The sequence below is a fragment of the Phyllostomus hastatus genome, unplaced genomic scaffold (genome assembly GCF_019186645.2).
Source record: "Phyllostomus hastatus isolate PE091 unplaced genomic scaffold, TTU_PhHast_1.1 phas_contig_312, whole genome shotgun sequence".
Classification (NCBI taxonomy): domain Eukaryota; kingdom Metazoa; phylum Chordata; class Mammalia; order Chiroptera; family Phyllostomidae; genus Phyllostomus; species Phyllostomus hastatus.
Window position 1 is genome coordinate 430,228 of NW_025333849.1, and position 15,044 is coordinate 445,271.

A 15,044-nucleotide genomic window follows, 5' to 3' on the forward strand; every position below is an offset into this window, starting at 1 on the left:
ATGTCCATGCTGATTTTTATTTGCCCACACATGCATGTGAGACCGGCCTGTTCCATGTCTTTGCCCCTCCTACCAGTCTCAGTGTGGTTTCTTCTTTAATTCCATAGTTGTAGGACTTCCATTCATCTCAATTTATCATTAGAACCATTTCTAATGGTTCTGAATGATGGTGGTTCTGTAGTTTAGTTATAATTTTGATGTGGTTGTGCAAGGAGGCAAGCCATGTTTACCTACGCTGCCAACTTGGCTGGTAGGTAGTCCAAGCTCTGGACTTTTGGATCCCTTTCTGTTTCAGTACTTGTTTTAGATAGTGTGGTTTCTTGTCTATAAATATGGCCTAAGCAGTAAGCCTGTTTCTGTCAGTAACAAGCAGTGTGGCCCTGACCCCTCAGTTGGAGTGTTGTCCTATAACCGGAAGGTTGCAGGTGCAGTCCCCCATTGGGGTGCCTACGGGAGGCAACCAGTTGATGTTTCTCCCTCACGTGGATGTTTCTCTCTCGCGCACCCATCCCCTCTCTTAAAATCAGTAAGCATGTCTTCAGGTGAGACTTTAAAAACAAACAAAAAAACAAGCAGTATGATCTTGGGTGAGCAGTTAACCCCACAGGTTGGATAGTAGTAGCCTGCCAGCTTTATGTAACTCAGGGTTTTTATCAATAGTACTTTGTTTGTTTTTATCAATATTTAAAAATTAGGAGATTTCACTTTTAAAAAAATTAAGATTTATTGCTTTGTCTTAAAAAAAAAATGACAACCCCTGCCCGCGTTCCGCCCCCCGATAGTATGTCCACGTTTACTTTCACTCTGGGCAGTTCCCTCATGTGTATCAGCTGCCTGCTTGTCTCCCTTTCTCTAAACTGGGTGTTGTTGTGCCAGCCTACCACATAAAACAATAGCAATTTGAAAAATAAAAACTATCAGGATAGAAGGGCATCTGAAATTTTTAAAAATGATTTAAGATTTCTTCTTATTTGTATTTGTGCAGAAACTGAAAGTGATTTTTATCTTATTTTTATCATGAAGAATGGTTTGTTGTATATAGTCTTTCCGTGCTCACCTTTTTATTCAGCAGTTGGATCTTTAAGTTTATTTCCAACATGTACTGATTCATGAACATTCTATTAATCTGGAGAGTGATTTTTTTTTTAGAAAATTTCAGTCAAGTTCTCAACATAGGGAAGACTGTCATTTGGCTCATGTGAAAATAGTTAAATCTGAAAACGTTGTGACATTTCTCCATGAAGAATATTTGAAAATATTTTACCCATTTATGAATCCCTTTACCCAGAAGGCTGCCACATTTGTTGTGGAATTTAAATACCCTGTGTCATTTCTGAGTAAGATATGCTGACTTTTAATATTTTGGTTTTTAAAACTGTACCAGAGGCTCTAAGTGCATAGATTACTTCAAAATGTTTTGTGTAAGAATAGAAATAAGAAGGACAGCTCTTAAAAAATTGTATAACTATGTAATCATGTTTTATTATTTGAGATGGTTGGGATTTAAACTATAAATGATCAAGCTGGGATCCTTTTGTTTCAGTCCACTGTTTCAGCCATCGCTAATGGAGTCCCTCCTGGGTTTTGAAACATGGATAGGTAATACAGGGTCGGACAGATGGTAATTTCAAACACCGGGGTGGTGGTCATCCTGGGAATGGCTACAGTATTATTCAGCAAAAAAGAACCTTGTGCTGTGACTGAGAAATTCACTACTAACCTAACTTCTCAAGTATATTCTATCCCAATATTTCATTCTTGTGAGATTGCTTTGATCCTCCGGAGAGGTTTCTTGAGAGAGACAGACACACACACTAACGACAACATGTACTCCTTACTGATGATTCTTAAGCCGTGGGGCTTTCTTACCTTAACATCTCTGCACTTGTCACATATTTTTTTATTTATCCACTTTTAATAAATTGGAATGATGATTTCCTTCCTTACTGTATTGTGGTAGTCTGTTTAATCTTGTCGCATCATGAATTATCCCAACACTTAGTGACTTAAAACAATAATTAACCTTCTCTCAAACAGTTTCTATGGGGAAGGTATCCAGAAGTAGCTGACTTAAGTAGGTCTGCTTCTGGACCTGATGCAATCATCCGAAGGCTTGATGGGGCTGGAAGGGTCCACTGCTAAGGTGGCCCATTCGCATGCCTGGCAAGTTATTGTTGATACTTGGTGCGAGGCTGTAAATCCCCTGCTATGTGATCTGGCCAAGTGCCCTCACAAAGTGATAGCTTGATTTACCTGTGGTGAGGAGCCCGAGAAAGCAAGGTAGAAATCACAGTGTCTTCTTTGGCCTATCCTCAGGCATCACACTTTGCTGCTACTGCAATATCCAATTGCTTCTACAGGACGCTATATTCATTGTGGGAGGGGGCACATGAAGGTGGGAATACCAGGGCATGAGCATTATTAGGGTTGTCTTGGAAGCTGGCTACCACAGCTGTTTAATATTGCTCTTGTTCATCATTTGTTACTTCCTATTTTTTTAATGATTTTTTAAAGATTTTTATTTATTTATTTTTAGTTTTAGAGAGGGAAGGGAGGGAGAAAGAGAGAGAGAGAAAAACATCAATGTGTGGTTGCTGGGGGCCGAGGCCTGCAACCCAGGCATATGCCCTGACTGGGAATCGAACCTGCGGTGCTTTGGTTCGCATCCTGCGCTCAATCCACTGAGCTACGCCAGCCAGGGCTGTTACTTCCTATTTTTGAACAGCAATGTGGAATTAGAGTGGTCATTTTCAACACATAGTTTTTCATGAAAATACACCACAAGAATTTGACCACCCACTTAGCTTCCTTATTGCCAGGAACCCAGTGATGGCTTGCTCATAAAATCACATTGATTTAGAGTTTACTGATTTGAGATTTTGTGTTAGTAAAGGAGCCATTTATAGGATTTTTCTTAAATAAAAAAATTAGAATAATTTCATTTGGGGAGACCTTCTGACTAGGACAGATGTGGGTATAAAACTCAAAATTACAGATTGTTAACAAATTTCTTTGATAGTTATATGTTAGTCCTTTGTACCTTTGTACTGGGTTCAGTATTAGATTCAATTCTAAAGCTTTCTTTGGGATGATACACTTTAAATTCTGAGTCGTATAAAGAAGTCATTGAAAAAGTTACCAAGTTTTATTTCAGTGGATTTTTAGGAAGGGGCTGAGGTAAAAGCATGTGCTCAGGCTAACATCTTGATTTAGGAAATTTGTTTTTAAATTACTGTGCTTCTTACCACAAAAGATTGTTATGGAAAGCTGTCGGTCACCGCTCTTACTGCAAGCAAAGAAACCAGCTGTGACAGAGTTAAATGAAAAAAGGGATTCACAGAAAAATGGGGTTCACTGACAGGGTACTGGGTGGCTCAGAGGACTCTTGGGAAGGTTGGAAGAACCCTGAGCTAGGCGTAGTCGACTACCTCAAAACTGTACGAAACTTCGCAGTGACAGCACTGCATCTTCATTTAGAAGTAAATTGCCTTTTTCTTCTCTTTTCAAATGTAGGTTATATATCTGGGGAGAACTCCAGAAGAAGCATATAGAATATTAATGTTTGGAGATACATCCTATATTCCTTTCAGGTAAATATATAAGAATGATATGGTAGATTCATTTAATCAGGCCCTTGCCAGAAATATCTTGATACAGTTGTTTCTGAAAAAGGAACCCTTGGTAAATAGTCATTTTAGGGTGGGTGTAAATAACACTATAGATTTAGGTTACTCAGCAGTAACACTACTGATACTTTGTTGTGGAGCTGTCTTGTGTATTGTAGGGTGTTTAGCAGCATTCTTGGCTTTTGCCCCCAAGATGCCAGTGACGCCTGCATCCCACAACAAATTAAAACTAAAAATGCCTCTAGACATTGCCAGGTGTTTCTGGAGGTGGTGGTGGTGGTGAATTGCTCCTACTTGAGAACCACTCCCCTTGATGGAATAATTGGATGAGAATCCTGGGCTATGGATAATTTCAAATATTACATTATTCTTCCACTCACAGATTAGTAGGTTTAGCATTGTTGCCTATACTCAAATGCCTGATTTTGAAGGTATGGTCTTGCCTTTAAAATGTAAGGTTCTAAACCTGACTTAATGGTGGACAAGCTTTGGGATGAGTCTCCCTAACCTTAGGCAGAATCTCCTCTTTAAATAAATAACTTTGTAGGGACTGTCTATGGACTTAACTTCATGAAAGAGATTTGTTAGGACAATTGCAGACTGTGAGAACAGTTACATGTTGCACTCAAGACCATACATTAGTGATTTAGCAAAGTAGAACTGCTTTGAACCCAATATGACCCCCTTTCCTCCTGGCGCATGAATCATCTTAAGTATTCTGTTATTCGAGGTGGGTAGGAAGCGATGAATGTTATTTTCTAAGCTGGAGAGTGCCCCATTTTTCTTCTCAACCTAAAATATGACAACTACCATGTACTTTCTTTAGGAAAAAAATGATTGTATTTTTGGTCCCTGAGTGACAGGTACATTGACAATGATAATTTTGTTCTACAGAACTCTCCGTTGCTCTTTTTAAACTGTGCATTTTATTTTATTTTATTTTATTTTATTTTTATTTTTTTATTTTATTTTTAGAGAAGGGAAAGGAGGAGAAAGACAGGGAGAGAAATGTCAATGTGTGGTTGCCTCTTGCGTGCTGTGCCCCCCACTGGGGACCTGGCCCACAACCCAGGCATGTGCCCTGACTGGGGATCGAACCGGCAACCCTTTGGTTCACAGGCCAGCACTCAATCCACTGAGCCACACCAGCCAGGGCTCTTTAACCTTTATATTGCTAATTCCTTATAATAGTGCCATTTTTCAAGTTTATAACAATGTTCTGAAATATGAATAAGCTCATATTTCACCTAACTCAAGTGAGGATCCAAGAAACACTGTTGATGTAAAAGAAGTTGTATGTTCATTTAAATACGGGGGCCAAAAATAGAATAAATATTGCTTGCTGCTGTCCCTGTGTTTAAAATGCAGGTTGGTTGCTTCTAGTCTCAGGAGTAACTAATAAACAGAACTTAGCTAGAAACAGTTCAGGATTATGAAATTTGAATCTCTTTAGTCACGGGGGCCAGACATTTGATTTATCTAAATCGTTGTTTCTCAGTGTGGGGCCTGTGAAATTGGGCTAGACCGTGGACTTTTCTTACTAGCCTGTGATGGGAAAAGTACAGGAATTGAGAGTAAAGGTTTAGAGACTTTTATAGTAATTTAATAGAGTGTGTTTATGTCTGTGGAATCAAATAATAGAAGAACTTGGGCTTATACTTTGTTTTTTTTTATTTCCACTTTTCTAGTAATTCATTTTTATTTTCAAAGATAAGATTATTGCATTATCTTGTTTATGTAATAGTACAACATTGTTGTATTTTATATTTTATAAAAGTATCAGTCTATAACACCTTAAAAACTTTAGTGCTTCACCCTATTTTATTATTCTATAGATCTTACTGATTAAATAAAGCCTGATAATATTTGGAAAAGAAATTGCATTATAATAGCCTCTTGTCCTTGCCACTTCGAGTTGATAAATATAACTGCTAACAAAGTATGTCAACAAGGGATTGTGCAAGGAGAGTATTCATTTACAGTCAGTAACTTTTATGCTCCACAGCAATATCTAATTCAATGTAGATATAATTCTTCAGCCACTGAGTTTACATCAATGTATGATTTCTTTTTAAAAATTATTTTCAATTACAGTTTAATTTCAATATTTTATATTAGTTTTAGTTGTATAGCATAGTGGTTAGACAGTCACATTCTTTAAAAGTGGTTCCCTGATATATCGATTACCCACCTGGCACCATATATAGTTATTACAATGTTATTGTGTACAGTGTATGATTTCTTAATGAATTATTAGCTGTTTCTCTGCTTGTCTAAATGAAAAAATAGTATAAAATACAGTTCAATATTTTCTTTTGATACATTAGGATTATTGTTATTATAAGAGGATATAGTTCCATTCTTTGACATACCTAGCTTACTCTTGCTTCTTAGTTGATTGATTTTTTTTTTTTTTTTTTTTGGCAGGGCTGGTCTCTGCTCTCATCTTTTTAGAGGTGGTGGTGCATAGTTGCCAGTAGCTTGGCTATTGATATTTAACAGATGGGAGGGCGACACTCAGCCCTGCTGGTAATAATATATCGGTGGTTTTTTACAAATGTGAGCCTTGGTCTCCTTGTCTGTCCATGGGAATGACAGCTGTTTCTCCCTAATGGGGTTGTTAGGATTAAGTAACATCCTACATATAAAAAACACTTGGCATGGTGCCTGGTCCTTCATTAGCATTTGTTTTACACTCATATTTTTCTTTTTTAGATGTATAACTTACATACAATTTTTAAATCACTAATCTTACGTATATAACCCAGTAAACTTTCACTTGTACATACGCAACTACCATCCAGTCAAGGTACAGAGCATTGCCAGCGTCCTGCAGATTCCCTACACCTCCTTTAACTTTACAGTCAGTAACGCCCCTCAAGCTAGGACCCCTCCCACCATCAGTTAGTTTTTCTTGCCTTTGTATGTTACATAAACAGAATCATACAGTATGCATTTTGAAGAGTTGGAATCCAGCTTTTTAAACACCAACTGTGAAGTTTATCCATGTTGTGGTAGGTATCAGTACTTTTTCTTTTAATTACTTTTGTAGCATTCCATTCTATGAATATGTCTCAATTTATTTGCCCATTGTCATTTTGATGGGTAATGGGTTATTTGCATTTCTGGGCTATTTTGAATACAGTCTCATGTGAAAGCTGTTATTCTTAAAAACTGTTATTTGTCATCTTTTTGCAGTTTCTAAGCAAACCTCCTTGACTGATTCTCATCCTATTTTCTCAGTTTGTTAAATGATCCCAGTGCCAAGGCCCCTCTTCCTGCAAAGGCTTACTGCCAAAGTTATAGTTGCTATTCTGCTGTTTGGAAGAGGCCTGATTGCTTGGATAGGAGGAAGGAAGTGTTAATGAAATAAACATGAGTGAGTAAAGGAAGATTTTTGTTGTCTATTCAGATAGTGTGACATATGAGGCAGAACTATAAGCCAAGCCCAGGTTAAAGCTTGTGTGATCATTATTGACTAGTGCAGGGTTTGGCCCACAGTTCTCCAAAAATATGCATTGAATGCATGTATTAAGTTCACACAAAGATTGAATCAACATGCCTTAACCTGATTGGAAAAGAATTGTCAGTTGTTTAAGAAGATAATCCTAGCTAGCTGAGGAGATGGTAAAAACATTGGGATGTAACTTGAGAGTTCAGCTTATTTCCACTGATAATTTAATTTTGATTACTCTTAAAGAACTTAATTTTCTTAACTTAGCTTCTCTTTCTAAAACTGTTCTTTATTTTATGAGACAAGTATTTATGTTCATGTTATAGGCCAGTGGTTCTTAAACTGAACATATGTAACCATCATCTGCTAGAACAAAAGTGACTGGACCCCACTCTTAGAGCTTCTGACTCAGCAGTTCTGGGGTGGAGCCCGAGAACTAGTATTTCTCACAGCTGGGTTGATGCTGATGTTGCTGGTCCAGGGACCCCACTCAGAATCACTGCTGCAGGTCATGTTGTTTTTCTCCTTCCTGAATATTGTCAACAAGCTATTGATAATATAGAGATCTTTCCCAGCTTTCAGAACAGTAACATTCTAATTCAGAAGCTTACAAAGTAAAAATGACATGTGGTAAGACCTCATGTGCAAGCTGCATGAAAGCCAACATACATGACACCTCAGTAATTCTAACCATTTCAGGCAGGAGCATCTAAAACTGTTTGAGCTGAGACGGTGCCCTTACTTTTCCTCATTTTTAGTTTAATGTTGCTGTAATCATCTCCATTCTTAAGGTTTGTGCAAAAAATAAAATGTTTTTTATTTGGAACTTAAAAAAATATTTTTATTGCATTTATTGGTATTGCATTGGTCAATAAAATTACATAGGATTCAAGTGTATAATTTTATTTTTCATCTTCATTTCTCTTTTTTAAATATTTTGTTGTTCTATAGGAATTAACATTTTTCAGCTAAAATTATAATATGAAAACCCAACCAGGGCATGCAGTTGTTAGCTCCAATAGCTGTCCTGTTCTTAGGGGCAAATAATGACCATTCAGATGGGTGCAATTGCTCAGCATGTCTAGAAGGAGCATAATGAGCATAATGATACTAATTTTTATCTTATTTAATTCCAAAAACTTTCACTTTGTAATGGCTCAAGGTAGTCAAAAAGGAGAAGCAGGTGGGAGTGGAAAAGGCCTTATTTTTCACTGATACTAAGAGATGTGTAGTAAGGTTATTGATCAGTGTTGGGCAGAGCTGTCTGCAAACTAACTCAAGCGCTTTCCAAGAGTAGAGTGATTCCACTAAGGGTTGTTAATGCCTTATTTCCTGTGGTTTTATCGGTACTGTTGTCCTTTAGGAATCAAAAAGAAGTTATCCAAGTTAAACTGTTAAAAATTGCAAAAGCATAATGAGAGGAGAAAAATACCTTTTAGCTTGCACATAGTATTTGAAATAGTACCTTTTTTTTTCTTGCTTGAATGGAGGAATACACAACCACATACACACAGATATATGTATCTGTGCGCAGAACCAAAAAGCAGTCTTTCCTGGTAACAGTTTGATATGATTTTTGTTCCAGTGTGAAAAAAAAAATTCAGATGCCTTACCCTTTTGGGACAGGGGTTCACATTATTGATTAGTAACTCTTGAAGTTCACCATCAAAGCCGAAAGTGATCCAGAGAGATCATTTACAATTCCAAGTGGTTATTATTGATTGACATCTATAAAAAATATCTACTGGAGTAGATAGAAATGGCAGTCAAATTTATAACAATGCTTACATTTTTTGTAAAAAACAGACAGCAAGAATTTTTTTCCGAGACTTGCTCCGAGTACACGTTTGATTTTTAACTTCTAGTCAGCTTTGTTTTGAGGTCAGCGTACTGTGGAAAATTAACCGAGTTATGTATTTCTATACTTTTGGGATTTCAGAGATGCTGCCTATGGGAGCTGCAATTTCTTCATTACACTTCTCGACTGTTTCCATGCCGTGAAGAAGGTGAGTGACTGGCAGGGTGCAGCCCCTGATGTGTTGGGGAACTGAAGTACAGTTCAAGGTAGACGGGGCCTTCTTCCCCAGAGGTTTTCCAAGATGTGCATGTCAAGGGTATCCCATATACCTACTAACTTAGAACGACACCACACTGAAAAACAGTTTATTCTGAATCTGAAAGCTGCCCTGCGTGATTTGGAAAAGCCACTTGAGTAATAGGGGACAAACAAGTATAATTAGGTTCTCAATCCAGAATTGATTTTGAGTGTGTTGTGATTTCAGAGAAACACAGAAAGGCAATAGATTACTGATGTCCAGGTTCTCTTTGATTTATGTATTTATGGGTCTGATTCCCACCAATCCTATTTACATTTTTATCACGTACTGTCAAACACTTCTTTTTTGTCTTCAAGCCTTTAATTTCTAATTAAACAATTTGAACAGCCCATTAACTTGTTAGTAGGTTTTATATAAAACTAAGTAGGTCACTATTGCTTTGTCAAAGCTAGCTAGCTATTTATTTATTTATTTATTCATTTATTTATTTATGCCCGCCTCGATCGGAGCTCAAAGCTATTTTATTTTGTTATTATTTTAAACATTTTATTTATTCACATATATAGAGAGAGGGAGGGAGGAAGAAAGAGAGGGACAGAAACATTGATGTGCAAGGGAAACGATGGGTTGTTCTTGCACACCCTTAGCTGGGGACCTAGCCCGCAACCCATGCAGGAGCCCTGACCAAGAATTGAACTGGTGACCTTTTGGTTTGTGGCACAATGCCCAGCCAACTGAGCCACACCAGCCAGGGCTCACAGCTGTTTTAAAGTAATGCCTGTGTTTTATAACCAGGGCAGCTTGCTTTCTTTGACTCCAGGGAATACCCTTTATATGGCATTCCAAATGAACAGGGTCCCCTGGAGTTATGAAACACAGCAGACTTTGTTTATAACACTCCCTTGGATAAATATGTTGGGTGTCAGGGCAGGACAAGAAACTAGAATTCTAAATCAGTGCCCCATGGATCAATAAGCCTTCAACAATATCTCAAGTTTTTATTTGATTTGTATTTTTAGAGGTGAAAGGAACCCAGTTTTGCTTTCTTGTGTACTGAAACATGGTGGCTGTCTAAGAATTTTGTGGATTAAAGCGTGAGGACTAATTAGTATACAAATTCAGGGATTGATTAGTATATCTTTTTTTTCCTTTGTCAGGCATCAAGGTATGGAATTTAATCCTTTTGGGTTTAAGTGAGTCTACCGTGTGTGGAGCAGCCCAGGGTGGTTGCCACAGGCAGTGAGGCAGCTCCATCAGGCCCTCAGTTCAGGCAGGTGGTGGGTGCCAGCCAGTGAGTGACATCAGGTATAAATGATCCCTTCTGATTACAGTTACAATCCTTGTCAGATGGACCCCAGGAAACTGCTAATGTCAGCCAGCATATGGTCCTGACCTTAAGGCTCCCTTCCCTCAACTCCCACCACCTTTAAAAGAAGAGCAGAACAACTTGGACTTGAAGGGCCTGGGATATAGTCTACTGTAACAGTGTATAGCTGTTTCTAGTGTTAATTCATGGTGTAGCTCTGTTGTTGTTGTTGTTGTTTTTAAGCAGATGTAATTAGGAACTATAGGTCAAAGATTGCACTTTTCACACTATGTTTAATTTTATTGAAGAGTCAAAGCTTCTGATTTTTAATTTATACATTAACTTGTGGCTGATTTAGAATATTGCATACCTGAAACATTTATAAATATAATTATGTCTTCATTTTAGTGATATTTCTAATAGGATCTTATGAAATTCAAAGGAGAATAGAAACTTCCTATAAACTATTTTATTGTAAGGAATATCTCTAGTCCAAATATCATGGCATGTATTGAGTATTTTAAATTCAAGGAAATGAAATTCATCATGAATTTGGTCTTGGAATTAGAATTTAAATAACTACATTTCATAAAATGAGGTCTTTTTGTTTGGTATTGTAACCTTCATATTTTACATTTGTATTTCAGTAAGTTTTAAAAACTGGGTTTATAATTCACCGCGTTTGAGCCAAGATTACCTATTTTTTCTTTTGTTTTTCCGTTTATTGCAGTGACAGCAGTTAATAATGGTTACTTTGTTGCCTGACAGCTATAACTTACTGTCTGGCTCAGAGAATACTCAGAGGCCACCGGCTCATCCTTGTTTCAGAAGTAGATCCTCTGCTTATTCTACTTAGCATGCTCTGCTCACTGCAGCTCGGAAGAGAAAACTTACATGTTTTCTTCTTATTGAAAGAAGAAATTTCGCAAATTTTTTAATTTTAGTGTTGACTTCTGGGCTGTCTTTAGTAGAGGGAACATTATTAATCTTTTAATCTAAGAAGAATTTGAAAGTGAAAAGATTTATGAACTTTGTGGGATTATTGTCTAGGATAAACTAATCTTCTCTTTTCCCTATTACCTGTTGAGGGGCCATTGAGTTTGTGCATTATATTTGAAGCCTGAGTGGTGTTGATCTAGCAAATTAGTGGGATTACTTTGAAGGCTTGATTATTTAGCTCTACACAGCTAGGATGATTGCGAAGGAAAATAAAACACCAACTTTTATTAAAAGAAATGTTGTTATGACTTATTTTCCAGATAATGGACACCTTTAAAAGATATGTCTTATCTCACCTCTTTTGAAAACTATTCATGAAATGTAATCTGAATATTATAATGCTCTTTCAGGGGTGCCTCCTGATGTTAGGAAATTGGGTGGGAAATTGTTTCCTTACTTGCATCTTTGTTCTTAAAAGCTTTCCTTTGGATTTTAGGCAATGCAGTATGGCTTCTTTAACTTCAACTCTTTCAACCTTGATGAATATGAATACTATGAAGTAAGTTTTCAAGGATATTGTTTTTAATTCTTTTGTTTGTTTTACTTACAGAAGTATTGTTGTTTTTAAAAATATTGAACAATTTAGATGTGCATAGAGTAAAAAAAAAATCCAGTCTTTATCTTCTTATTGCAGTCCCTGTTGTCAGTGGGGATGTCTGTGTCTGATACAGCCTTCCCCTGTGAATGAGTGTGCTCCTGGGCTCTTTCCTTTCACGTTTAGTTCACATCGTTTTAGTATTGATGACTTTTCATGTAGTGCTTAAATGAGATAATGTTTGTAAACCCCTTAGCATAGACTCTGATGACATGAATAAACTAGTCATCTAATTAACCGCTGGAAAATGTTTTTATCATAACCATTTGTATGAAGTCAGGACACTTCTGATTGCAAATTACAGGAAGTAAACATATATGGCTTAAATACAAGGGAAGATTTATTGATTTCCATTAGTAAAAAGGCCAGGATCAGGTATACTATCACACATGACCAGATTGGGTACTTACACACTTACCAGACGCTGGGCTGAAGCTAGCCTTGCCCCAGGTCAGCCCTCAGTAATGCAGAAGATAACTACCAGCAACTTTGAGTCACTTGTTTGGCAAACTCACCAGAAAACAGTGTTCATGGCTCCAGTGGAAGATCCACAAGTCCTCTCATTGTCCTGGCTTAGATATATGACTCACACTTAAGTAGGCATGTTTCTAGCAGGGATGGGAGACAGGCGTGTAGATGGGTGTAGAATACACTGGTCATCCCAGGAGCTAGGGTGTTGGGGTCACCCTACCAAGCCACACAAACCAATAAAGAAGAGAGTGTAGGCAGGGAAAACTACAGATGTCCTTGACACTTTTTAACACAGTGGTTATTTATTTTTGTTTGTTTTGTTTTTTAAGAAAGGTAATTTGATTCTACCATTTATTCCACCCTTCAAATAGATAAAGAATTAGATGCTTATGCTAAAGGTCTTGTGTGGCCAAGAATACTCGTGGAATCTTACCTTTTTATCTTACTACGGTTTTCTTGAGCGGGCATCCTCACTAACACTAGAGGGATTTCACAGGCAGCACGTTATGCAGCAGTATCTTGAATCCTCATGTATCTGTTCTTTCATAGTTAATTTCTATTTTAAACTCTTAGGCATAACTGAACTATTTTATTGATGAGTAGGGTTAATAGTTACAATTAATCATTACTGTGATGCACCAGAAAGGTCAGCCATATAATGTGACTCATTAGGGCACACCCTATCACTCTACCTTTACTTTCCTGTAATAGCAATACATTTCTAAAGTACAGTATGTATTTAATCACCATATTGGCTGATACTTAATTAACACCATTTTTTTGTGCTTGCCCTTATGAAATTAAATATTTAAAATAAAATATACTTTCTTTTTTATGTAGGCAAAACTGCTAAAAACACCACTTCATGTCCCTTCAGGAGATGCACAGTGGTGCCTCTGTGTTACTAAGGAGTGATGCCTGCACTACCCTGAGCTTCTCTCTCACTAATGCAGAAATTTCAGTGTGGGCAGAAGTAGCAGCATCACCCACAAGTGTTGTTTACTTGCAGGGAAATTGCATTGAAACACAGGGCAGTGTTTAGGGGGCTGCAGACGCGGGTAGCTCACAGACTGGTATTTAGTCTCCACAGTGTATTTAGAAATTTTGTATTAGTGTTTCATTGATTCCATGGTGCCCATTCCCCCCCGCTCCCCCATGTTAATGTCTCAGAATTCAGGATGCACCTGCAATTCAATGAAGGCTAACTTCAGGTTTCTTGTTTAAAACTTCAGGTTTCTGGTTTCACTTCCACAATCAGAACACCTGGCAACACATATCCTCATTCCCTGTTAGACATTTTAGCATGGACCAGGGACTCACCAGTTTTCCATGACAAGGAAGTAAATTGGTTTTGGTTACCTGCCTGGTCTGAGACCAAGCAGCCCTTGGTTTATTTCCTGCTTGTTCTCAGGTACACAAGTGCATACCACATTTGCAAAGCTAATTGATCTTATTTTCATCATTAGCTCTCTTCTTGACCATCAAGAGCCTCCTACTTCCTGCTCAAGTCTTTGTGTAACTATTTCTATTTAATTTGAACTGTATTATCTTATAATAATTATTATGGTAGTTTAATCCAAAGGACTTAATAAGAGGAAGTAAAGTGTTTTAAATTTCAGTTTATTTTCTAGACACCTACTGTGATCTCATTATATTTATAATTTCAAATTTCCTGGTGGTTTAGTGAAAATTTTTCTGTGACCATCTTATTAAATGGCTAGCAAGATGGAAAGATGTCTTTCTACAAATGGAAAGTAAATATTCAGAGGCCAGGAGTGTAATTAGATAATTTTTTCTCCTTTGAGTTAAGATTGCTTGTATTGGAGGAAGTTTCCAGGTCATGGAAAAGTTTGCTTTTTATTAATTAGCAGCAGCTGTATGAGAATTTACTTGGATAAAATAACCAAAGCACGTAGGTATATTTGGGACAGCAACAGTTGGCTCTGTTTTCCAAAGACTGAGTATCCCAGCAAAGAAACACTTGTAGAAGACAATGATTAGGACCAGGAGAAGTGAACTAACTTTTCCCTGGGAATATTCATACCAGGCTAAATTTTAGCTTCCTGTCTCATGGTCATTTATAGATAGCTTTCATACTACAGCAAGTGGATTTGAAGTTCTGTAGATACTCTGAATTGAAAAGAGATGTGGAAAGAAGAGTAAGAATAAAAATGATTTGTGCTGGTCTTCCCTTTGCAGAAAGCAGAAAATGGAGATTTAAATTGGATAATACCAGGCCGATTTATTGCCTTCTGTGGACCTCATTCAAGAACCAGACTTGAAAGTGGTATGCAAAAATATGGGATCAGTCTAGTTTTATTATTGAAAGTATCCATCCTGTGTCCCTCCCCTCCCTTCCAAAAGGCCTAAGAGTTAAATTAAGCTTGATGGTCTTAATTATTTAAGTGTACATGATCACTTCAGTACATTATTCTGCCTGGATTTTAACTTTTTTAACTTATCTTTTTACAGTTATAATCAAATTGGTATCCAATCCCCAGTCTAGACACTGTTTCCACACAATTACAGGTGAAGT

The 15,044-nt window shown here is 37.3% G+C and overlaps 1 protein-coding gene across 9 annotated transcripts in view; it reads left to right on the forward strand.

Moving 5' to 3' along the window:
* Positions 1-15,044, forward strand: part of CDC14B (cell division cycle 14B) — a 92,804-nt gene that overhangs the window by 53,204 nt on the left and 24,556 nt on the right. For all 9 annotated transcript variants that reach the window (XM_045839802.1, XM_045839799.1, XM_045839800.1 and 6 more), the window contains exons 5-8: positions 3,514-3,590; positions 9,020-9,086; positions 11,879-11,941; positions 14,708-14,795. In XM_045839802.1, the coding sequence (XP_045695758.1) occupies positions 3,514-3,590; positions 9,020-9,086; positions 11,879-11,941; positions 14,708-14,795 (295 nt within the window). The remainder of the gene's footprint in view (positions 1-3,513; positions 3,591-9,019; positions 9,087-11,878; positions 11,942-14,707; positions 14,796-15,044) is intronic.